This window comes from Hylaeus anthracinus, unplaced genomic scaffold (assembly GCF_026225885.1).
Source record: "Hylaeus anthracinus isolate JK02 unplaced genomic scaffold, UHH_iyHylAnth1.0_haploid 0, whole genome shotgun sequence".
NCBI lineage: Eukaryota > Metazoa > Arthropoda > Insecta > Hymenoptera > Colletidae > Hylaeus > Hylaeus anthracinus.
The window spans coordinates 12,984,275-13,008,952 of NW_026533254.1; the positions used below are offsets into that span (position 1 = coordinate 12,984,275).

General features: G+C 43.8%; 6 protein-coding genes across 10 annotated transcripts in view; 4 read left to right on the forward strand and 2 right to left on the reverse strand.

Moving 5' to 3' along the window:
- The window catches only part of LOC128891218 (headcase protein), a 167,784-nt gene that overhangs the window by 75,581 nt on the left and 67,525 nt on the right, over positions 1-24,678 (reverse strand). The gene's annotated exons all lie outside the window — the stretch shown is intronic.
- Positions 91-14,813, forward strand: LOC128891411 (cysteine-rich venom protein 1-like). 2 transcript variants are annotated; one of them, XM_054150876.1, is made up of 4 exons: positions 91-94; positions 14,124-14,204; positions 14,377-14,507; positions 14,613-14,813. In XM_054150876.1, the coding sequence occupies exons 2-4, from the start codon at positions 14,153-14,155 to the stop codon at positions 14,715-14,717; spliced, it is 288 nt and encodes a 95-aa protein (XP_054006851.1). In that variant the 5' UTR covers positions 91-94; positions 14,124-14,152; the 3' UTR covers positions 14,718-14,813. The 2 variants fall into 2 exon arrangements, with proteins under 2 accessions (XP_054006851.1, XP_054006841.1); XM_054150866.1 differs by lacking the exon at positions 91-94 and having other exon boundaries at positions 14,096-14,204.
- On the forward strand, positions 11,836-12,575 carry LOC128891446 (chymotrypsin inhibitor-like). Its single transcript, XM_054150934.1, has 3 exons — positions 11,836-11,938; positions 12,206-12,318; positions 12,391-12,575. The coding sequence occupies exons 1-3, from the start codon at positions 11,887-11,889 to the stop codon at positions 12,478-12,480; spliced, it is 255 nt and encodes an 84-aa protein (XP_054006909.1). The 5' UTR covers positions 11,836-11,886; the 3' UTR covers positions 12,481-12,575.
- LOC128891439 (serine protease inhibitor swm-1-like) lies at positions 13,096-13,878 on the reverse strand. Its single transcript, XM_054150922.1, has 3 exons — positions 13,734-13,878; positions 13,385-13,497; positions 13,096-13,300 (listed from the first exon to the last, which is right to left on the reverse strand). The coding sequence occupies exons 1-3, from the start codon at positions 13,783-13,785 to the stop codon at positions 13,208-13,210; spliced, it is 258 nt and encodes an 85-aa protein (XP_054006897.1). The 5' UTR covers positions 13,786-13,878; the 3' UTR covers positions 13,096-13,207.
- On the forward strand, positions 16,534-17,345 carry LOC128891422 (cysteine-rich venom protein 1-like). Its single transcript, XM_054150889.1, has 3 exons — positions 16,534-16,681; positions 16,958-17,064; positions 17,153-17,345. Exons 1-3 carry the CDS (start codon positions 16,630-16,632, stop codon positions 17,264-17,266), a joined length of 273 nt encoding a protein of 90 aa, XP_054006864.1. The 5' UTR covers positions 16,534-16,629; the 3' UTR covers positions 17,267-17,345.
- LOC128891339 (cysteine-rich venom protein 1-like) lies at positions 17,686-19,504 on the forward strand. 4 transcript variants are annotated; one of them, XM_054150757.1, is made up of 5 exons: positions 17,686-17,838; positions 17,944-18,042; positions 18,395-18,730; positions 18,995-19,101; positions 19,213-19,504. In XM_054150757.1, exons 1-5 carry the CDS (start codon positions 17,826-17,828, stop codon positions 19,312-19,314), a joined length of 657 nt encoding a protein of 218 aa, XP_054006732.1. In that variant the 5' UTR covers positions 17,686-17,825; the 3' UTR covers positions 19,315-19,504. The 4 variants fall into 4 exon arrangements, with proteins under 4 accessions (XP_054006732.1, XP_054006751.1, XP_054006741.1 ...); XM_054150776.1 differs by having other exon boundaries at positions 17,689-17,838; positions 18,593-18,730; XM_054150766.1 differs by having other exon boundaries at positions 17,780-17,838; positions 17,944-18,193.

Genomic DNA, 24,678 nt, shown 5'->3' on the forward strand with positions numbered 1-24,678 from the left:
CATACGATGGATAATAAATTGTTGATTCGCGTCCGTGCGTCGGTCAGAGAGGAGACGTCATTAGGAAGACGCTGCACGTCGCCGCGTCGAAACGCGCTTTGTGTATTATCATTATTCCTCTCCTACCGAAGCGCGTTCCTGCTCGAGGATTCGTCTAACGAGCCGATTTCTGCGCGATGGAACTTTTAACGACCGCTGGGGGAATTGTTTCTCTCCAGACTGCGGACGGGCGAAATTTTATACGAATAATACCTAACGAACGAAGTCGACGTACTCATCTGTGGGTATACAGGAGGTATAGCCCCTCCTGTTCGTTCCTATCTGGATGTGGGGAAGCTTACTTCTATATTTACAACGATCTGATTCAAGCAAGAAAATCCTTCCATACATCAACTAATTCTACTAATACTTACTATATTAATAATAAAAAAAAAAAAAAAATTTAAGAGGTTCCACAGGGTCCAAAATATTTCTATTAGAGCGGCTCCTTCCCACGTGAAATTCCCCGCAATCTCCCGTCTTATTTTCTCGTCTACGATTACTCTGCAACTCCCTAGCCACGAGCAGAAAATGGTTACGCGAAGAATCCCCGAGATATCCGTGCGGACAAACGACACTCGAGCACGAGTAGGCTCTCCGGAGAGTTCTTTAACGCGTGAAATTTGTTCGGGCGAGTTTGCGATAAGTTCGACAGCGACACGTCGACCGAATTGTTTCCAGGAATCTGATCGAACCGTCGAGACGACCTAATTCCACGGGGACGTGACCAGAGACTTGGTCGTCCACCCTCGCGCGCAATCGATTCTAACGAGAGAGGCTTAGGGCGGTCGATCAAGCTTGTATAAATCACGGTTCCTTCCCCACGGGGCGTTAAGGCGGACGGGAATGGTGTTCCCGAAAAACTCACGGGACGAGAATTCCATTCCCGTCGCGCAATCCATTCCAACGGAACTTGGAAACATTCCTCTCGCGAATTGATTACGTACCGGTTCTGCGAGTCGAGTACAAGTCGCTCGGAAGATTTACCTGCGACAGAAAAAAAAGGGACAAATCGATTAGGATATCGGTTAATCATAATGTCTGGGATATAATGCATTCATGCTTCAATTTTTATGCCAATCGATATGTCCTTTTCCGTAGACCGAGACTTGGTTATCGAGATACGAGTAGGTAAGGCTTCGGGCGCATGTGGACGCATGTGGACACGCGTGTGCTGAGAGTCACACTTTGATTTGCTCGAATCTAGGTAACGGTGAATTGATCCCAAAGGTTTCCACGCTGTTAATATTCTACATAGAAAATGCTCGCGATGAAGGATGAATTATTGATGAAAAAACGGACTAGCGAGTAGAAACGTTTCACCCAGTTCTGAAACCTGACCGTTTCCACGAAAAATGAGGGGTAGAAAATATTATCTGGGGGTCGAATCGATTCACGCGTAATAGCACAGGAAACGCTGAATTCCGTGGACGTAACGTCGAGGAAACTATCGCAGCGTGTCGCGGCTAATGTGTCCAGCATATCGTGCGTGAAGGAGACCGAAGGAAAAAACTGCAAAGCAGAACACGGATCCGATGTATATAACTGATGGGAGTAATAATGGGTACATAACGGCCAAGTACATACGGAGCGCGTTGATTTACTTTTCACGCTCGACCAGACGGTCGCGGAGAGAGCGGCTACAAATAAAGAGTTCTACGCCTAGCGACGGGAATGATACAACAGATCGATACTATACCAGTACGTACGAATACTGTATTCCTTTAAAACTAATACGAAGCCACCAATTCGATATTTTTTATATCAAGTTAATTATGTCAATGAACGTTTGGTACCCGACTGTTCCATTTCATTTCTCTAACGAGGTATTTAATCGACTCCCGAGGTTCGACATCGAAATGCTCCATGCCTAACGTTTATCAGTCCCATCACGAATCGCACAGAGCCGATGGCGCGTGAACGATAATCTCGCGACCGAGTCGAGAATCGAGACACGCGACACACGCCGCGCGAAAAAAAGCCACGTTCCGTAAATTAACGGGTCGCGATTCGGTTGCGCGTTGTTCACGCTTGATTTCAGATAACGCGTCGCCTTTATCAGCGTTTGTCCCGCGCGTGGAAGTTAATTGGCAATTTCGATCCATTTGTCAAACCGAACGGCAGCTCTCGTCTCTCGATCGAGCGTGTTCCCTCTCTCCACGCCGCTTGCAAACGAGCTAAACGTGTCCCATAAACTGCAGCAAATTCCTAACCGCTGCTCGTGTGCTCGCGGCGCTTTTTGCGTCTCGCGGCGTCGGTGTCGTCACGATCGCGTTTCTGACCTACAAAGCTCCGCTCTCGCCGCGGGAGAAACTTTAAAAACGTACTATCTCTGGAAGTATATCCTGAACCTCTTCTAGCCTGTCGTGCATTTACGATCTACGCGAATCGTAACACTGAATAATTAAGCGGTCAATTTGTTTCTGTTCCTTTCACAGGAAACGTTATGCAGCGTATAGAAAATTTCCTTAATCAGCGAATACTTGTGCACCGATATTACTCCGATATTCTAGACAACAATACAATTTATTCCTAAAGTTTTAAACGTTGTGCATTATGCATTCGAACACGTGTCACACAATTCATGTTAACGCTTACCGCGATAAAACGAACTTTTTTGCGCGGTCGTTATTTTCCATTTAAACGGTATCTTTACGACGTAACACGTATTCATTAATTATCATTCATGAGTCATCGCGCGTACATGCACGTCTTGGACTCGTCCACTTCTTGGGTTCGTATTTACCTAGCTCATCGTTGTAATTAGTCTCAGTTAAAGTCAACCGTAAAACGTATCTACGGGAGAGCAATAAAAGAGAAAATTTCTTCGTTAATCCAGTGTAAATAGGGAACAATAATATCCTTGACAGCGGTGACAGGTTTGTTGCGTAGGAATTATCATAATATCCGTATCTCGGCATATGTTCGGCTATCTATTGTGACGCGAATCGATACACAATTACATAAGAAACGCGTGCACGCTTGTCATAAGAGATATAATCGTACATGCGAAGAGATAATTAAGATTATTGTAATCTCCACGCATCAAATATATCGCCCGTTATCGAAGCCATCGTGTTGCTTCTGTTTACATTGGAGTTTATATATGAAGACCGAAGAGATAAAGTCGATAGAAAATGATTAAATTTTCGTGTTCTATCGCGGGTATCGCTAAAGGAATCGGAAATACGGTATTGCTGATATTAATGCGCTCCGAATTAACGGGAATTCTCGGCAAAAGAAAGGTTCGCTCGTTTCTTCGGAGCTTTCACGGCGCGGAGAGTCGCGGGTTCCGTTGGAGAAGAAATTACACGGCGCGATTCTCTGTCTGCAAATAAGGGACACGTCGGAAAAATCGTCTCCTCCGTGCAAAGTAAACGCGTCAATCATGAACACGGCGAACCGCGCAGGGAAACGAAACGCGCGCGGGTCACACGAAAGCGACTGACTTGAAATTTGCATAGCCTTCACGCACGTATTTCGAGAGAGCTCCGGCGGTTTAACGACCCCGACACGGACTGCAATAATTCTCGTGCCGAAGACACTCGCAATGGGAAAAGAAAAACGAACGCCAGCCACTGGGATACTCCGTGTCGCAAGAAACGCCAATCATCGATTGTTTCAATGTTTATTCTAAACGATTCATATTCTTTTCCATTTTCTATAAAAGTCTGTTGCGTACTTTCCATTTCTTCATCTTTCCACTTGTATCTGGGTTGACACGTTTATTAATCAAACAGTGCTCGCAAGAGTCCTTCGCATATTTTAATTCGATAAATATCCCACAAGGAATTTCTACAATTTCTGTTTGTTTCTGCGCGATTTCTTTCGGATTTAACCAGGACACCCTGTACATCGAAGGAAGGTGCGAAAGAAGAAAAAGAGTGGTACAGAAACAACGAATAAGGGAACGTGTATGCACACGAATGGGCAGCGTCAAAGACCGTGTCGGACATTTTTGTCCTCGCGTTTCGAAGAGGGCAGCGATCGAGCGTTCGAACGACTCGAAAGCTCGACCGGTTTATTTTGCCTCGATCTTCGGTATACTTCGATCGCTGGTCCCGTCCGTCACCATAAAATTGATTTACGACCAGCAATATATTCGTTTTAATTGGTGTTACCATATTTTTGCGTTCCAACGTCTCGGAGAACCCTTTTGGTTGCTTCGAGTAGCGAAACTAGGCTCGCGCGAAGTTTCGTACCTGTTTAAATACGACAAGCTCGTCGTGAATAAAATAAAGCCATGCGCGACGCGATTAGTAGCTACTTAAAATGAATTCTAATAATAATTCAATTTTTATACCGTGCCTGTTTTTCCTTTTATCTTAACAGTTCGTGCCAGGTATGCGACCACGTATTGTGCGCACCAACGATAAATACGGGTTGCGATTTAATTACCCAACGGAGACATTTTGCGCTTACCTCGCATAAATCATGGACTGTTATCTGCGACCTCGAATACTACAAGGGACAGTAAAAGTACAAAGGAATTTAAATGACTGCGCGGAAAAGTATGTCACGTGAGTTAGTAGTAACGAAATTAAAAATGGAATGCACCGGTGCGGACAGGTTTATTTTCGACCATGCATATTCATTGATATGCGAACTATCCGACGGAATTTTCGCGTTGATAATGTCTCTCGCGATGGATAGCCTTAGTCGTCAACCGTTTGCTAGCGTTATCCCCCCCAAAAAAGGAAGTGCGAAAATGGAGTGCGTTAAATTCTGAAACCGAGACGAAATTAAATGGAGTCTTAATATAATCGTCTTCGAATATTCTTTATTATTTCCACAAAGGAAATGAAAGATCCTATCGACACCCATCAAATTCTCTACCTTTCCATAACATAAGACAAAAAACGATCCCCAGGCATTTCACATTACAATTCACAGTGACGACAGTAAAATATCGATAATTGGCCATTTATCTCGCGTTGAGGCCCCTTTGTCGAATCGCAACCCATCGTCTGGAACACAAAACCTGGAACGCAGCACGGGAGAATTCCTTTCGCCGTTCAATCGTTCCAATTTATTTTGTAAAGCGTCCAAACTCTGTTGTGTAAAAAAAAAAAAAAAAAAAGAAAGAAAGAAAGAATCGACACAAACGAACGGAATCGACGGAATCAAACGACAAGCCCCGCGGAACAACGTTTCGAATTCTGGATGTAAAAATGGAGCACAAAGGAATTAATCCCGCTCGAGTTGGTCCGAAACCGTGAGGGGTGTTCGACAGCGCGCCGATAAAGGCCGATCACACGTCTACGGGATTCTTTTCCGTCTGACCTCCATTGTGCACGGGTGAAGGTTGCAAAAGGAGGGGTCAGAGAGCCCTTTCGATCTCTTTTACCAGATACACCTGTCCGAACCGTGGCGGGATTCCCCTTTCTCGGAAGACGAGTCAACCGGATTAACACCTTTTGCCAGTGAGGTGCGAAACTTCATTCTAATGGACCACAACGAATTCGTTTGAACCAGTTAATCGATTATTGATGTCTAAAACAACTTTCTACGTTTATTCCCTCGAAGGAAAGCTGAGGGAAAAATAGGAACAGCCATGTTAACTGCAAGTATGTCGAAATATACACTTTGTCCTGCTGAAAGAAAATAAATTGAAATGAAAATACATCGGAACAGATATTCCTACTTTCAAATGCACCAAGCCTGTGTTATGCACTCCGCTTTCCTCGGTGAGAAACAGGCAATGCGTTAAAAAGGAATTCCTGGTTCTCATATAATATAATATCGTTTCACTATTTAATAACAAGAAGCGAAAGGTTAACAACCGGTGTTCCTTCGTCGGGAATCATGCGTCCAGGTCAAACGCGCTCGTAATCGCTTTCGTAATCGTCCCTCGGAAATAGGAGGCGGGGTTTTCGAAACGGCCGATAATCACTAACGGTGCCAGGTTTTAAAGGCGGACGCATCCGTGCGTGGCCACCGCGTCGCTTACCGAACGAGGGTCGACGTTTCGAGCATGGTTCTCGAACCGTCTAATCAATTGTTACGCAATCCGTTCACCGACGATTATCTGCGTCCTATGATTATCCTTCTCGCGCAACTGTTTACGTACAAATTAAAAGGTTGAATGTATCTACGAGGTCATCGCTTTCGAAACGTGCGTTCATCGAGTATCCGATTGTTTCGATGAGTCACTTTCTGCCAGGGTTGGAAGAGGTTTCGAGACCTAGAGGGTCGTAGAATAAAAAAAATATACATGTTGAATTGAGTAACCTCCTCCTTTTCAAAGTCTGTTAAAAAGATGTTCATCGTTTGTAATGTGACGAAAACTTATGTATCTTTTTGAAACAAATACTACACGTTTTAATACGTCCATCGCCACGTCAGCCGCATATATGCGTGACAGTGTTTCTCACTGAAGAATTTAAAAAAATTCATTCTGATACTTAATTGTCAATGAAAATGAATTTGAACGGAATACTTGAACTTCGATGGAGTTACAAAAATAAATACCACAATAAACGTTTGATTACGTAGTTTCCATAAGTCTGTAAACAAAATTTAATCGCATTAGAAATGTCCAAGAGTATTATCTGGCAGTCAACGTGTTAAGCCATCTTATGTATTTTATTTACCAAAAGGGGTCTCTAATAGATAATAGATAAATGAAGAATACAATGTAAAACTATGAATCGTTGGTAAGTGTCACAGGGCGACGGAAGAGGGCGATATCTAATTCTATTCTATATCTGAATCTAATTCTATTTAATCTCACGCCGCCAAAAATTCGAGTAAGAAACGAGGACAATCACGCCACATCGAAATTCAGAGGTGAACCGCCAATAGATGGAGGGATGGTTCGCTTCCGTTCCGGCCGGGTATATTTACTTTTCGACCGCTACGTTCCCTTTGTGAGCGAATAATCCCGAAGGCGACCAAAACGGCCGGAAGTGCGGGGCGCAGATTTTCGTGGCGCGGAAATAGGGTAGCAAGGTGTGGAGCGAGAGCAAGATAGCGAACGAGAGAAAAGCTGAGCACGTCAGGAGCAGCTGCTGCTCGAAGCGTTTTGCGAATTTTGCCATGAGGCATTAAGAGGCCTCCCCTCGGTTCTTTTTTTCCTGCGACTTTCCTCCTCTTCTTCATTTCCTTTTCGATGCGTAAAGGACGCAGCCGAACCCCGCTCGGGTTCACACGCTGCCGATGAAAATCCCGCTTCCAGTTACGCGTCGCGGAAGGACCTCTCTCAAAAGATCCTTTGGAACTTGCAATTTGCGTCCCCGTCGGTTTTCTGCGGGATGTTTGAGAGTTTCCAAAGAGCCTATAAGCGAATCAATTCCTTGTCGATAGATAGCAACGACGTAAATTGTGTTTCGTTGCCGAATTTGCCTATCGTTAATAACGTTAATCCTTCCTTTTCAACTATTACAGAGTCCTCCTAAGTCGCAAGTGACTCTCTTTCGATCTCCGAGGGCTTCAAGATTTCCAAGAAAGGATTACTCAACGAATTCCCCGCGACTTTCTCGACGTTTCCTTAGCGTTCATGCTAGCGCACGAACGCGATAAATCTGGAAGAGAAGCAGGACAGACACTTCGGACGATGGTGCTCCGCGTTGAACGAGACTCTTTTACTCTTCTTTCCGCGACTGTCGCTGAAGTAAGCCTCCGGGGGACGTTTCCACCCTCGTCTGCGCGGCTCGACGAAAAGAAAGAGATTCGGATGCAGCCAGCAGAATGTAGATTCCCGAGGTTGCTTTCTCAGCGTTTCCCGTCGCGGTCGTTACGAGAGAATCGACGTTCGACGACCTCTCGTCGAGATAATACTCGGTCAGAGCCGGGACGGAGTGTAATTTTGCGTTCGCGAGGACTCTGTCCGTCGACATTGTTTCCCTGCTCGAGGATGGCAAAAGCTAAGAAACGGCCGCAAACGTTTTGCTCGTTTGTTGGCGAAGCAGGCAAGTCTAAAGATCGACTCGAAAATGCAACATTTAGAAGGAAACCTTCTTCTATGCATAATTTCTCTTTATCAAGCGACTCCAAAGAAATCGCGCGAAGGGAATGGAGAATTCCGACGCAATTTGGAAAGAACTGTTATTTAAATCGCGTGTTTTTCATGGCGCGAGAGGCAAAGGTCCCTCCCACGAGTTACGGTTAATGGGCTGGGAAGCAAAAAGGGCTGGTAAGCCGGTGAAGGAAGAAGAGAAGAAACTTTCTTGCACGGTAGGCCACCACAAAGACCGCCGCACACATTGATCGCAATATTTCTGTCACGGTACATTAAATTCGCGGGCGTTTTCGAACCGCCACACCGTCGCCGATAATCGAGAACCGTTCGAGAACAGAGAGAGCTCGGCGATGGAGACCTCCATCCCTCGCCGCTCCGCCGAGCGATTTTCTTTTTTTTTTTATTTTTAAATTCACCCCGCGACTCAACGACGAAATTTTTGTCGGATCGATTCGTTTCGTTCGATGGCGCGTAAAGCGAAACGAAATCGACGGGACTCGCTTCGGAAAACGGAGGGAAATGTTTGGAAATTGAAAACAATTTTCCGGGGACAGTTGGCGAATTCGATTGCAACTCTCTGCGAGGAGACAGATGTAACGAAAGATCGACGAGTGGAACCGAAAGGAACGATGCTGTCTCGAATTTCGCAATATTTTTTTTTGTAGTAAGTGAAGTTGAATACACGGAATACTAGTATTTAATTTCATGGGATATAGAGTACGAAGATCTGTCGAGTTCGTACTGTAACTACCTTTGTAGTATACAAATCGCAGGTAATTAGGAAAAAGTAGCGAACCATAGTAGCGTTATCGCTATCGTGGAGTCGTCGACACGTTTACCAGGCGAGAAAAGCGGTTTTCCAGAGCGTGCACGCGCAGAAACGCGACAAAGCCGAGACGCGTCAAAGGGACACCAAGGCGAGGACAATACTTGGCCAGGCGTTAATAATGAGCCAGCTATTCCGGCGGCATCGGTGTCACGTCTCTTTGTTCGCTTCGCGCATTATTCGGCCCCGTGTACGCGTATCTGGAATAATCAGTCGCGTTTTACTGAAACAGCAACGCATTGTCCCTAGGGATTCCGGGGCCCTGGCGAAACGACGGAACCGCTCATGGAGAACAAAGACTCCGCCGCGAGGATATAAAGCGATACCACAAGAGGAGCAGACGCGTGTTGCGGCGGGGAAGTTTCGTAGTGTCGCAAAAATTGAAAAGGAAGGGCTGGATCGGAATCGATTCTTGTCCAAAAGTTCGAATAACGAGTGGAAGGTGATAAAATGCAAATTTTTGAAAATAAGATGATTAATCGTAATACGTAACCAACGTAGTTTCTGGCTGGATATAACGACACGGATCGCAATGGCGCGTAGGGGAAGAGGAGACGACGTTAAGGAAGATACAGCCATCGATATCGCGCGCCAGTTTCGTTCGTGGAGCACAAAGGGCCAAAGGCAATGGGGGAAGGGCGCATTATGACCGATGAAATACCGTATTAAGGGTCCCCAGCAGGCTCCCATCCTAGAAACAGACGCACCTGCCACTCGTCCTCGATTCCTGGACCTCTTTTCGGGGAGAATAGGATTGTTTCTCCCCGCGTTCTCTCTTATTTTCGCCCTCCTGTCTCGCTCCGTCCAACAGCCAACCGGTGCTTCGGTCACGAATTTCATCTCTCCGGAGAATAGACAAGCGTATCCGATAGCCGCTTATTGGATCCACCGAGAAGAATAGCATTTCCCTCCTTGGCCAACAGAAGGGACGACTCTTCGTTAAGAAGATTACCAGGGACGCAGACGTTACCTGTGGAACGATTATTATTTCACGGGATCAGGGGTATCGCGCTGTATACCGAATTCTTGTTTACGGGCCACTCCGCTGGAATCGAAGACGATACAAGAGCAAATAGTTCGAACGAAGCCATCTGGACAGATGAAGATGCTGCAAAACGAATCTTACGCGGACAAATCTCAATTTAAACGAGTAGAGATAAACAAACATTGAACATGGAATTACACTCGAATACTCTGTAACAAATGAAAAGATTGGAAAACGAGGAAGCATGCTTCGATGTCCTGTAGTTTGAAAACGATCACGAAACGACCACCCAGACCTCCCGTAATTTCACACGGGCCTACATCATACATCAATTTCATCCAAGTGCCTGACGTCGAGTGCAAAAGTGATCGACTGGGCGTGGAACGACCCAGATACAAGACCGAAAGTCGACCGTTACCGTTTCGACTCAGGATTTATTGCCATACCAGGACGCAACAAGCTCCCTGTAACCGAGGACACCGTTCCAACGACGGATTCCGTTCGCGAAAGGCATCGATGTGCCCCGCAGAAGGGTCTTTGAAAGCGCGGTTGCACGGGAACACGCATACAGGGTGTTACACCGTTGGCTCGAGGAGGGGTCCAGGCGAGGAGCTTTGTTCGCGGCAGCACGTGCTCCATTGTCGCGATCGGAAAGAAGAGCGACGTACCAGCTGGCTTGGAAAAACAAAGTAACGCAAGAAGAAGCGAAAATCCTGGCTCCCGCGGGATGAAAGAGCGAAAGGAACCAAGGATTCGACGCATTTTACACTGCCATCCCTTTGTCGCGGACCCAATGTCAGCCAGAATTGGTAACTGGTTGCGCAAACGAGTATAAACCGTGTTCTTCTGGAAAAACGTCCCAGACGTCTCCGTCGGAGGCGCAGGTGGTCTCGCCAGGGGATTGAAAACACCGAAGCCACCCTGGGACACTTGGACTTTTGTACCTTTTTGTATTTTTTTAACAAACTCGAGACTAGCGAAACGATGACTGGAATAGAGCTGTTCGAGTTTTACTCGGCTCGAATGCCCGGTCCGAGTCGAGTACTCGGAAGAAACGAGCAGTTCGAAGGAACCGAGTAGCTCGGACCGAAGCAAGCGCCTCGGAGGAGACGGATTCACGTTGCCGAAACGTGACGGTCTGTGTCGTATAGTCTGAATCGACCTTTACTCGGTTCTTTCGAGCTACTCGGTTCCTTCGAGCTGCTCGTTTCTTCTGAGTACTCGACTCGTATCGAAAACTGTGTCTTAGCTCGACTCGGCTCGCGAGCAACTCGGAACATCCGAATTTTCTGCAGGTCTAGATTGGAACCTCCCATAACTTTGCATAGACAACAAGCTACGTCAACTTCACCGAAGTCAACTCGTGGCATCGAGCGCAAGTCGACCCAGATACGAAACCTGAAGTCCAGCTTTCGTATCAGGATACTTCCCACGTCGATAACCGTTGCATTCGATGTCTGACACTCCGATAAAATTGTCGTCTCATAGCCTACGCGAAATTACGGAGGGTTCGAGCCATCAACTCGCTGGTCTAGAATTTATTTAAAGATTACAGGACGTTCGAGTGTTCGATGTTTGGTTATCTGTGACAGACAGCAACGTAGACGGAACGTCGACTCGCTTTCCCAAAAGGAAACGCTTCGTACTCGGAAGTAACCAACGATATCGACCGTCGGTGTTCGAATTATCAAAGGGAGATAGCGTAAATGTTTAAACCTTACACGGAAAAAAAGAAACAGTCCGCTATTTATGGCCCAAGAGAACGACACATGGCGTTATAAGCCGAAGAGGGAGGAGATACTGGCTGGTTATTTATGTGTTTGCACATAGCAATTACATTGTTGGATTGACAACAACGCAGGTTTGGGGGGTAAGATTATCGAATAGCAGGCCATAAATTATTCACAAAACTTTATGCAAACAGATACGACTGGCGTGCTGTTATCTTGATAGGCAAACATACCTCCGCGAACTTCGTTACGAGCGCAGAGTATAAAAACCGGGAACCGTAGGTTTAGCTTTAGAAGCAACATTGTATTCGAAGCAAAGAGAATTACCAGCATCGAAGAAACAATCATGTCTCCCTACGTGATCGCCACTATGCTCATCGCCGCGATGGTCTTTACTGGTGAGTATTTATTATTGTAAATCTATATTTAACTATGTTAAACTATGTTAAACTATGTTAAACTATGTTTGTTGGGACGCTTTAATTTATTGTTGTAACAAGCACCGTTCGATTCAATTAGAGGTAGTCTCGTAGTCAGACAGTACGGGTTCGACTACCTTTTTTAGTAGCATCGCACTCTTAATTTGCTCAAAAACTTATGAATAATAATTAAAATGAACCTTCTCGAATTATAAAACTAACTAACGTTACTTTTTTCCCCTGAAGGAGTCACACCGGCGCCTAAGTGCCCAGTGAACCAGATCTGGGAGCTCTGTGGAACAATGTGCGAACCAACTTGCAGCAACCCAAATCCGAACCCTGAATTTTGCCCAGGACTAGTAAGTGTTCGAAATTTACTCCATATGCGTAAAGTATCTTCGGAATAAGATTCACGATTTAATGTATTTTAGGAATGCACCCAATATACTGCTGCCTGCCGTTGTCAGACGTCCTATTACAGAAAAGACGACGGTTCTTGCGTTCCATTAAAAGATTGCTGATCTCCAGGATATCAGTGGAAGCTTCTTTACCTTATTCTCGAGTTAAAATGTAGAGCTGCATTATTATATAGTACATTAAACATTATCTAAGCAAGTCAACTTACCTTCCATCGTGTCGGTAAAAATCTACATTTTTTTTCCCTGGAATTATAATATAACTATGTTACCAAACAGAAGGTATCGCGTTTTTCGTTATTAAATAAGTTTTCATCCGTGCTATTCTTACACGCAAGATTCAACTCTATCCTTGATAACCATTTCGTAAAAACAAAGCATTATCTTGACTTTTTATTTACGCTCTCGCAAGGCTGCAGCTATAAAGAGTGTAATTATCTCCATATTTATGGATTCTTCTGAAAATAATACGAGGCAGTGCAACGAGAAGATGAAGAGAAGCTGATACATTATTATTCGCGCGAGCATGCTGCTCCATTGTCAAGGTTCAATTTTAAACGTTCGATTATTTGCCACGAATCGTTTGCTGAAACAATCGCTCGAGGATTCCACGTTCGTCATCACGTGATTTCCCAATAGCATTTTTAAACATCCTTACATTCCTTAATTTACGTTCCATTCATCCTTAATTCGATGAAGGACCAGATGAATTTCTTAACGTTTAAATCTTGAAACGTGTTAGATATTTATTGCGATTGATATTGGTGCATTGCTACATGAAGTAATAGAACTATTTGTGCCAGAACATAAAATATTTCACAATATACTTGAGTTAGCAGTCCTTAAGTTCGACACACTTAGAAGTCTTGTGGTTCCTGACCAATCCTTTTTCACACCTACAACTGGAAGTTAACATAGTGCACGCCTAGAACAGATTCGTTAGTAAAGTGTGAGAAATCGTTCGTTTTTAGAGAAAGGGTTACTTATTTAGCGAATTTCGAACACTTACAATTCCTGGGCAAAACATGGGGTTAGGATTGGGGTCCTTGCACGATGGTTCGCACATTGTTCCACAAAGTGACCAGGTTTCTTTATGCTGGCAAGATTCTTTCGCCTGAGTGGCTGTACAAAGAAACCTTACGTTAACAATACCTTTAGTAAAAATACCAGGATGGAATCGTTTTCAAAAATTTACTGTTTCCAGCACTATCAGAACTTTCATGTAAGTTGAGAGTATTATTATTTGTTTTTTCTTATCCTTCCAGAAAGAAAAAAACTACTCGTGTGTTACAATTATGTAATAGAGAGTTGAAGAGCAAATGTCGAAGATTTTAAAAAAACCTGTCTTATACATTTACCAGTGAAAACCACAGCAGACAAGACCATAAGGGCGACGATGTATTTAGACATGGTTCCTCGGTACTTGTTTCGTGCTGGTGTCGAATAAACTGTATCTTCTGACGAGATGCTTCCGCTTTTTATACTCTTATACAAAAGAGATAATTATCGTCGCACTCGACCTTGAAGAACGACACGAGGCACCGTGAATTAAAAAGAAGAATAGCTGGCTTCCTACTTCTGCGCGCACACTGTACTCATATGTTGCTCAATTGTTTCAATATAAGTCTCCATAAATTATTTACAAGAACCTTGCGCGATCGACATCGAATAATTTATGAGGATCTTTGTAAAATAAAAGCAGAACTACTGGACGCTCTCTGGTCAGAAACGAAAGTTTATTCGAAATAAGTGTAACTTAAGCGAAGAAGAGCCAACCATGGCTCGATACGTCGTCGCCATTGCGCTAATTATGGCGGTGGTTCTTCCTGGTAAGAATTCTTTCAAAGTAACATATTTTGCACTTTAAACTAATACAGCTCTGCAATAATACTATATTCATGAATTGCATCGAGCTTCTTAGATTGCTTGCAACAATACATTTTGAACGATTATCATCGTCTATCTAAATGGACACCACTTATGCCATTTTCTTCTGCACAGCCGTACACATGAAGAAAGAAGAACTCAAGTCAGAACCCAAGTGTTGTCCTATGAATTCAAGCTGGTCAAACTGCGGAAGAATTTGCGAACCACTGTGCAGTAACCCAGATCCAAAAATTTGCCCAGACATTGTAAGTAGTTGAAACTTACTTGAACTAATTAGCTCTTTCTACACCGATGCCGACTTCTGCAAGGTAAAAATTAACAATTTAACGATACACGCGAATCTGTTCCAGGCATGCAGCCCATCCATCGCAGCTTGCAGGTGCGACAGCGGTTTCGTCAGAGACGATAAGTCCGGAGAGTGTATAAAACTCGAATGTTGCCCAAAACAAAAATAATTAGCTATCTTACATAATTCTTGGCTTCAACGTAGTGCTGTATTGTTAATAGTAGCAGTTATTGAATAAATAGTGTGCTGATTTAATTTCCAGTGACTGGATCAAAGTTTATTCTTTTTTTTCTCGCATAATTTCGCTTAATTTCGCTTTCCCACGTTTTCACTCAGTTACGTTCGACGTTCTTGGTGTAAGTGTTTGATTTGGCTCGCGAAAAATAATTAACGTCTTTTAACGACCTCCGAAAGCGACACAAGTCACTGTAAACTAAAAAAGGAGAGTGCATGTTACTCAATCGTTCCAATAATTCCTCATAAATTATTTGCGAATACATCGAAGAAACAACAACTTTACTGCGACCTTGCTAGATTAACAGCGAAACTGCTGAAAGCTTTTAACATCGGAAACGAAGGTTTATTAAAAACTGACGACACGAGCGAGCATCGATTTCCTGATTAATTTCAATTGACCGAAAGGGAAAGTATGTGGCGTGTAAAGATGTGCAATTAAATTACTCCTCGAGAGTAGACGCGTAACCTTGCGCGAAAGAAATGATTATCGCAGCCTCGAAAGGCGGCGATAATTTTAAACCGTCGTTTAATTTTAAACGTTTGTTGATTGACCACAAATTATTTGTAAAATAAATGCGACTCGTTAACGGCTAACACGGGTAAATAAAAAGGCTCAGCCGAATGTTACCTCGCCAGAAATGAAAGTGTATTAGAAACGAGTGGAACGAACCTAACACCAAACATGTCTGGCTATATCGTTAACATTGTGCTCCTAATTGCGATGATGTTCACTGGTAAGTTGCCATTGAGTCTATTATTTTGAACATTAAAGTACATTCTCTTTTGTATTTTTTTTTTCGACTTTTTGATTACTTCAATGCATTATTTTTCTTCGTGCAGCTGTCCGTTTACAGGGTAACCCATACGTCATGAATGAAGGCAGTGACAGTTTCGATTACGATTGGAGCGTCGATAAGTGCATCCCAGGTATGACGGCCTGGCACATCTGCGGAACTTACTGTACCGATACGAGAAACTGCTCGCAAAAGGTAAGTGCCTAATTATTGTTTTTTTTTTTTTTTTATTTTTATTGAATACACATTTGTTTGCCCCTTTAAACGTTAAAAATGTCCATAATACGGGACGTATGATATCCACTAATCTGTTATAGGACTGCATCGACAATCCTGATATTCAACCTGGTTGTTGATGCATTTATCAGCAAGTTAGAGACACTGAATTTCCATACCTCTGTATGTCCTGGGGTTCATGTCCATAGATCTAAAAAAAAAGAGTATATGACACAATATCGAATTTGATGTAGCACTGTACCAGTAGCAGTAACAATAAATGCTGTTTGTAAGACGATCTACCTCCTGACATAAAAAAAAATTGTGCGTGAACAAAATCATCGATAAGCGTCGCGTAGTAACGCCTCGCGACACTTGTCGACCGATGGGAGTGAAATTTCATAGCTCTAAACTTTCCCGCACGTGGTTTTACTATTTCCGTGGGAACCTCGAATGTTTTTAGTTCGATAAAGCAGCTCCGAGTTCAGTTGCATTACTCAAGTCTAGTGTAAACGCTGAACCTTGCACGGATGAAATAATTATCGTTATCCACGGCCTCGGAGAACGACAATAAAACAAGAAGAAGAAGCAGATTCGTTATTAATGTATGTGATATTGCGGATCTAACCGTGTGTTGGTTCGATTGATCAAACATAGAACCGTTCAACAATTTGCCATAAATTATTTGCAAAAAAATAAACTTGCGCAAACAACTCCGAGTGATTTATTACTACCTTGGTAGATTAAAAGCGCGACTGATGAACGCTTTCTCGTCAGAAACGAGAGCGCATCAGGAACAAGTGAATCGAAGTGATCGGTAGTAGAGAACGAATAATGTCACTCTACGCAATCGCCTTTGTGCTACTAATTGCGGTGGTTCATCACGGTGAGTCTCTATTAGACCATCTATTGGCACGATTAGCGGCAAAGAAAAATATTCTAATTTGCTCTTACGTCTGAAGCTTATATTTAAACGAATTAAATTCTAATAGTAATATACGTTGGTCCACGAAGAAATACCATCGTCGCAAGTTTGACTTACGACAAAACTCTAAGAAGAACTCTAAGACTTACAAAAACTCTAACGCTACGACACAATTCCATTTTGAACTCTGTTTTCTCGAGTTTGTAAACGTCTAACGTACTTTTTTTTTTCGTCCAGCTGCTTCGCTGAAAGATTTTTGCCCAGCTAATCAGACCTGGTCAGACTGCGGGCCAGTTTGCGAACCGACCTGCGAGAGGCCAGAAAAAATTTATTGCTCCGTAGTCGTGAGTGCTGGAAACTTTAAATAATCTTTTTTTCCCATTATATGAAAATTCACAATTTCACGACACTAGCGAGTCTCTTTCGTTGCAGGAACCGTGCCCAGCAAGTGCAGCCGGTTGCACCTGTAAAGATGACTTCGTCAGAGACAAGAGCTCCCGCATGTGCATCAAAGTACAGGACTGTACGAATTCAGGAAAATGTTAAGCTCCTTTACGTAATTACAAATTTGAGATAATGTTACATCGACGGTCGAAAAAAATAAATATAATCTTGGAAACGAAATGTGGTTATTCTCTTTCTCAAACACGCTTGATCATTGTTGCTTGATTGCACATCGACGTAATATCCTGAAACATGAATGTAGAAAAGATAGAAAGGTTAGAATAAATCATATATACATTTGCAGGATTGTTGCCTAACGTGCGTATTTAAATATTATTTATCGTAATGTAAATGTTCAACTTCTCAGAAGTGAATTACCATCACCATTCCCCGCAGCTAAAGGATGAAGTTGCATGTACGCTACTCGCGTTTGCACGTGCAGTATTCGATAATCTACCGTGAGTCATTCGCAGAAACATTATGTACATAATTGTCGCTAATTCTGGCTCAGCTAATTTATCTGGCAGATAAAAAAGAGGACTGGTGAGGGCATCTTCGGCAGAAACCGAAGTACAGTGGAGACGAACAGGAGGACACTTGAACAGCATCGAAGAACCAATCGTGTTTGACTATATCGTCGTTGTTGCGCTCCTTGACCGCCATGGTCCTTGCTGGTAAATTCTCATCGAACTATCCATTATTACCAAAGTACATTGGTGAACTCTGTCCGACCCTAATTTGAACTACTAACACGACTTTATTTTCCACGATAATTCAAGGAAATCAGAGATGTCTAGTTTTAATCAAACCTGAAACGAGTGTGGACGAGTTTGCAAGTCGAGTTGCGAGATACCTGTTGTGTCCTCTGCTCGCTCTACGTGAGTGTTTGGAATTAGAACTAGATAATCAAGCCCTTTTTAGGCATAAAATGTGTGATTTCATGACAATGTATTCGTTACGGCCACAATGCCAATCAAATAAGGAGGATTGTAGGTGCAACGATGGTTTCGTCGGAAACAAAGGCCAATGGTATGTGCATCGACGTCAGCGAACGCACCAGTACTTCACCCCTAAGCTACCTCGAACAGTTGCCAATTTAACGTCCCGGTGTTAACAATAATAGAGATAGTAATAAATATGTTTGCAAGTTAAATTATTCCCTCTCGAAGTCCAACAAAAATCTTTCATCTTGGGCGAAACAAATAATTATCCTCGTTTATCATTTCGAAGAACAACGCAAGGCTAAAATAAACGGAAATCCAGGCTCGTTAGTTTGTGTATACAGTGACTCTATTGTTAGGTTGTGTATACAGTTGAGTCTATTGTCAACGTTGAATTTAAAGCTATCGGTAGTTTGCCACGATGTATTCTCAAACACATTACGCAAACGACCGTGGATGATTAATAGCTATCTTGACAAATTAAAAGCGGCACTATTGAACACGTCGTCGTCAGAAACGAAAGTGGACTCGACGCGAACAGAACTGAACGCGAGAGGCATCGAGGAATCAACCATGTCTCCATACATCGTCGCCATTGTGCTCTTAACAGCGATGGTTCTTGCTGGTGAGTCTTCGTTGAGCTATCCGTTACGTAGGAGGTACTTTACAGTGATAAACTTTGCTCTTTAACACATCAGAGATCAATGTCTCGACCTGTGCGTCATGCGACATCGCGTATCCGTAGTCTATCGCGCAACATATGGGTCGAAACGGGAGTAAAAAAAAATGTTGCTAGATACTAGGGACGGTTCAGTGCAAATTTTTAGTTCGACAAGCACAAATTTACGCGTAATCTCCAACTTGGCTAATAAAACCTTTTCTTCTACAGCTGCCGAGGAGGAACACTGTTGCCCAAAGAACCAGACCTGGTCACAGTGTGGACCAGTTTGCGAATCGACTTGCAAGGACCCCAGAGTTAAGATGTGCAAATTACGAGTAAGTGTTGGATGTTAACTCGGGTCGTTGACCCTTTTGAACTACCATTGAGTTTAATAGTCTCCGGTGAAAAAAACGCCTGATACCGCGACGTGGATAAATATGTTTCAGCCGTGCACCGATAGTACGGCCGGATGCACGTGTGAAAATGGTTACGTCAGAGACGAGGACTCCTTCACGTGCCTCAAATACGAAGATTGCGTAACTGCATGAAATTATCGAGCTCCATCGCATTCTCAATTTAATGTAGCATTGTACTAGTCGTAGTAACCAACTCAATCTCTAGTCACTGCGTGCATTAAAGTGTTGGAATCCTTGGAATCTACAAGTGTTTATAGGCATGAAAGTAACGACCGTGTGTTAGCCTTCGAATTTGCAGAATAGTAAATATTGTCGCAATTTTTATCATGCTCGATTATTCATGGACTACTTCCACGATAATTTTACATCGACTTTTCCAAACATACAGTCAGTCCTTAAATTAAATGATAAATTAAATGATGAATGTGATATTTTCAAATAAATTTAACATAAATATACATGTGTACAGTTTATTCGTGTCCAGTAGACATAAATGGCACGAATACTTATGGGACTGACTTTATATAGAGAAACGATTGTAATTGGAGTATCTCTAACGCGGATGTGTTCAAAAAGCGAGGCGGTACGGTAATTAGATTGTACATTGGCGTATCACGATAGCGTACTTTTCACTTTTGGCACGAAAGATGATCTCGACTGGTCGCTGGCGCACTGTTCCGTAAGGGACAAAGTTAGTTTCCCTTCCAAGGAAAAAGGGGAACGTCGAACGGAGCCAATCCTCATTCCGCAATCGAAGAAACAATTTGCTCGGTCGAGGAGAGATTTCAGGGGTCAGCTAGAATACAAGCGGAGGTCTACTCCAGGAGAAATCCTCCGTGTGTCCTGAACGGAATAACGAAAAAAGGAACACGCGTACCTCGTCGTTCGAGGTATCCTCGAAAAGCCCGGTTCCTATCATATTTATGAGATACCTCGGCCCACCGACAAGCCGAGGGGGGTTAAATCAGCGTGCTGACGTATTCGCTCGCGCTACATACGTGACCTGCACGAGTGAGAAATTGCGTGAAAGTTCACGTTGCGCGCTCTTCGACCGTGGAAATCCACCGACTCCCGAGGATCGCTTTCAACCTGTCGATATTATTCCAAAAAAGGGAACGAGACAGTTTTCTCTTTCCATTCTTGCTCCCTGGTCTCGCGCCTTTTTCCCTAGAATCGAGGCATATCGTAGCACAATCAACGGGGGTGGTCTGAACCATCCCTGACAAGAAACGCGTCGCTCAATTTTAATATAAATTTTGTACGCGGATGGAACAGTGGAAAACAAGAGCTACGCATTTCTAGCTTTACAAGTACATATATCGCACCCTATTATACTTTGATAACAATTGATAATAATAATGCATTAGCAGCTGTCGATCAAGACCGTTACCGTTGCGACCTGGAAATCTCGACGGAAACGGAGCCCCGAAAACGACGTCTACCCAAAGGACGCGTGGCACGCCTTCCTTCCTTTTGTCCCTGGACAATGTGGCGAAATAGCAGGCCCAGTTGGGACGGGTCTTCCCGTTCTCACTCGATGAAAGGGAGAGAAATTGTATGAAACAACGATTAGCGGCCACCTGGCGCGCCTGCTTCTGGAAAAAGAGACGTCACGCGTCGCTGTGAGACAATTTTTGCCGGTAAAAAGAGAGAACCGTGACGTGGGATCGATTGAAAATTAATCCTCATTGTCGACGCGATCGCTGACACCCGGAACGGATTTGGCCTTCTAGGACTTGTCACGGGACGAGCAGCGGGAAAGCGTACCAGAGCGATCGGGAGATGCTCGTGCGAGGTATTTTTAGTAAATAATAGAATCGTATAGAATGTTTACGTTATCAACGTTTTTTTTTTTTGTATGTTCCTCTGCTTTGAAAAACAGCGTTGCAATTCGCTCTTTAATTGGAATATTCACCGTTGCTCGCGCAGAACAGGCTCGATTGAGATGCACCGCCTGAGGTATTGTCCGGCGATTACGGCCTGAATCTACTGGAGTCCGTGTACTAGCTACGCAAGGTGATTCCAGCGGCTGAGATTAATTCCAGCTCTTTTCCACTATCGGGACAATCTCGTGGCACGAATATAAACAAAAATAGCAAATGGAAAGACAAGGAGAGGTCTTTGCAAGAAAAGAATAATTGACAGAAAACCACGGTAAGTGGAAGAAAGAGAGGATTAATTTTAAGATTCCAACTCTGTCTCAATCGCATCGGTAATCGTCCGCGTACGTGACACGCGCGTCGAGGACGTAAGTTATTGCGGATCGGCGAAACAGCGAACGATTATGCACGAAATTAATCGATTCCAAAGACCAGTTTCCAATTGCCAGCGCCTTCGAGTATTGCTGGGATAGCCTGCGGTTTCAGCAAAAAGTCATCACGCGTTACATAATCGCGAATCCGACTCACCGGTGCGCGATTACGCAACGATACGTAGTAGCAGCATGACCAGAAACACGTAAAACGCTGTAGGTCCATTTTGGACGCAACGGCTCCGAGATCGTGCGAGAAACCTACTCTCCCAGAAAGAGAACCTGAACGATCCCGCTCTGTCACGCCAGTGGCCGTAGATTACGCAACGCTGATACGCCTTTGAAGATATTATGCACTTGAAATTCTTCTATTTTTCATCGTATGATATTTCAATGAGAATATTGTCGACGGATTTGAGGAAAATTCCGCGAGGAAAGTGCGCGAGAAAACCGGCTAGATCCGAAGAGACCGGCTTCTTCGATGCTCTCCTCTCTGGCGTTCCCTGGCTCGCAAAACAACTTACATAATATCGTATATTTATCCGACGGCACGAGTTTACTGCACTACCGACACCGTTCTCAGTTTTCTCCCTCGCGCTGTGTCCCGGCACACGCGTTCACCGGGGAAAAGCGTGCGCATATGCTAGTACGTGTGTTCATTGCCAGTGCCTCTCAACCGTTTTTTTTTTTTTCACATCACGTTATTCGAATTTTCTAGAATATTCAGAACTGTCGCTCTGAGCATTTCATCCTTTGATTAAAGGATGCGCTATTTACAATAGAGGTTTCATTGGAATGCGTCGCCTGAGGTGTTGTCTGACCGTTACGGTCACAATCTACTGATAGACACGATCTACTAACCATGCGAGTATATTCTGGAGTTTAAGACCGCTGGCAAGGCTTTTCTAAGAGAGGATGCAAAATTAAACCTTTGCTGTCCTATGCGGAGTGAGACTCGACAGAATTGTACTGAAATAAGAAAAGGGTTAAACGCTGCAATCGTCGACGCAACGTCAGGAACTGAAATGAATTGAAATTCTATACGTGGAATTTAATGCATAATAAGATCGAGCGTAAAACATAAATCCTTTCCTTACACGTTCCTTTTTTTTTTTTTTTTAAAGTTATGCAACCGCGTTGCACCGCGAATTCCAACACCGCGTTAATCTGATTAAGCCTTACTTTCTAAACAATATATATGTGTAGAAACACTTGAACGGCTGTGTGCAGATCGACCGCGCATTTAAAAAAAAAAAATCACAATGAACACACACGCTCGTCGCACCTGTTAGGAAGCACCGCGTTCAGGCGGGTGGTGCTCGAGGGAACGAGTGACCGAGGCAACGTCGCTGTCTCATTAAGAAACAGCCGTTGGAAGCCGTTTTTTTGGGACGACGGGAATTATTATTACCGGCGCCTGGCAAGATTACTTATCGACGCCTCGCGGTGCCAGCTAAACACGGCTCTCCTAATTATCTCGCGGATAACATCATTGTGTGCAACCGCGCGCCTCTCTCGAGCTGTACGCGCACTGACCTTCCACTGGAAAGGAATTATCGTGCTACACTGTGCGATCGAGAAAATAGAGATGGAGGTATCGTTGGAAATATTCCATTGCTACTTATCTACTCTTGATGAGGGAGTGGCAAATGTACGGCACGCGGCCAAATTCCAAATAAAATTCATTCCAACTTCAGAATACGTTACACATATTATTCTACTAATTCTTGTTTATATTAACTTGTTGTAACCCATTATGTTAACCTAATTAACCTCTTCGTGCCCTTGACCAGGTACGTGGACGTTTAGTTTTTTATAATTTTAATTACTGTCGATAATAAAAAGAATAATCGTGTAATAACAACAACAAAAAATCGTCACCGAAGAGAATCGTCCTTGAATACAATAAAATGGATTTTTATAAATTACAGCTGTATGGTCTGGGCTGTAACGTTCCTCTGTACGCGTTCCCTCACTTTCCGCCGATCGATTCCTAGACTAGACGTGAAACACGGGCCGCGATGGTATGAAACCAGAAGACTAGTTGCTTCGAGTTGAAAGAACCCACTGTTCCCGAAATACAACGAAACGCCCATCGACTACAGAGGGAACTTGGGCTCTTATCGCCTCCCACGGGCTCGCACACGAGCACAGATCACGTGCACACGCAAGCTCGCCCCTCGCCAGCAGCAAGCGTGCAAGAATAGAGACGGAGTAGTAAACATCGTTGATGTCAGACGATAGTGCCTAACCTAGCCCAAGAAAAACCTGATTGCGGCGGCTAGAGCGTCGATACACGCATCATAGTGGAACGATCGTGTTTACTCGGTCGCGTGGACGTTGTTCTCCGACGTGTGCGCAACACGCGCTACGGTACGAAAGCACATGGTCTAAAAAGTTTCACGCTTCTCGACGGTGAACAATTTCTTTATCGATCTTCGGACTGGAATCCTTCCTACTTTTACTCGTTCCTTAAACAGCCTTTACATTCGATCACTCGTCGAGAATAAATATAATGCTTTTCTTTTTATAATTTCAATGAACTTCTAATCGCTGAAAAATCACCGTTGTCACCGTTGCGTAAATCTCTGCCACTTGAAAAAAGTGTGTCGTATAAATGGTAGCCTGTCCCGAGTGTATCGCGATGTAAAAACGGCTGAGAAACATCTTGGGAATAGGATGACAGAGCAAACATAACACGTGGCGATGATGACACCGCGCAAGCAGGTCCGCGTTCGCGTCGTCGAATTGATTTGTCTTTACTCGCGGCGTAGCGATGCGACTCGGCGCACGAACCGGCCAATTATTCGACGCGAAAGACTCGTTATCCAATTTGGCTAACAAGGAGAACGATTGACCCCGTCCCCGCCCCCGAGTTTAACGAGCTTCTGTCGGCTCGTACAGTCATCGGGGCTTTATGTACGCTGAAACGCGATTCTTAAGGACGTGACCGAATAATTTTAGGTATTGCACGGGTTCGAGATAAGTAATAATTATGGAGCTTACACGCAGCGATGCTTAGGAGATGTTTGCTAGGAACAGGTGGTTTTTCAAGCTGGATCGATCCCGAGAAAAAATCATCTAACCATACTTCGCACATCTGATGATAATACACCTGATTTCTTGAACATTATTTTCAACGTTGCCGTGATTTCATTTATTACGATTACACTTGTTATAAGTTTATTTTCAAAGTGGCTAAATTCGAGATCACGTATCTTTATCACCTATTATCTTTAACCTAG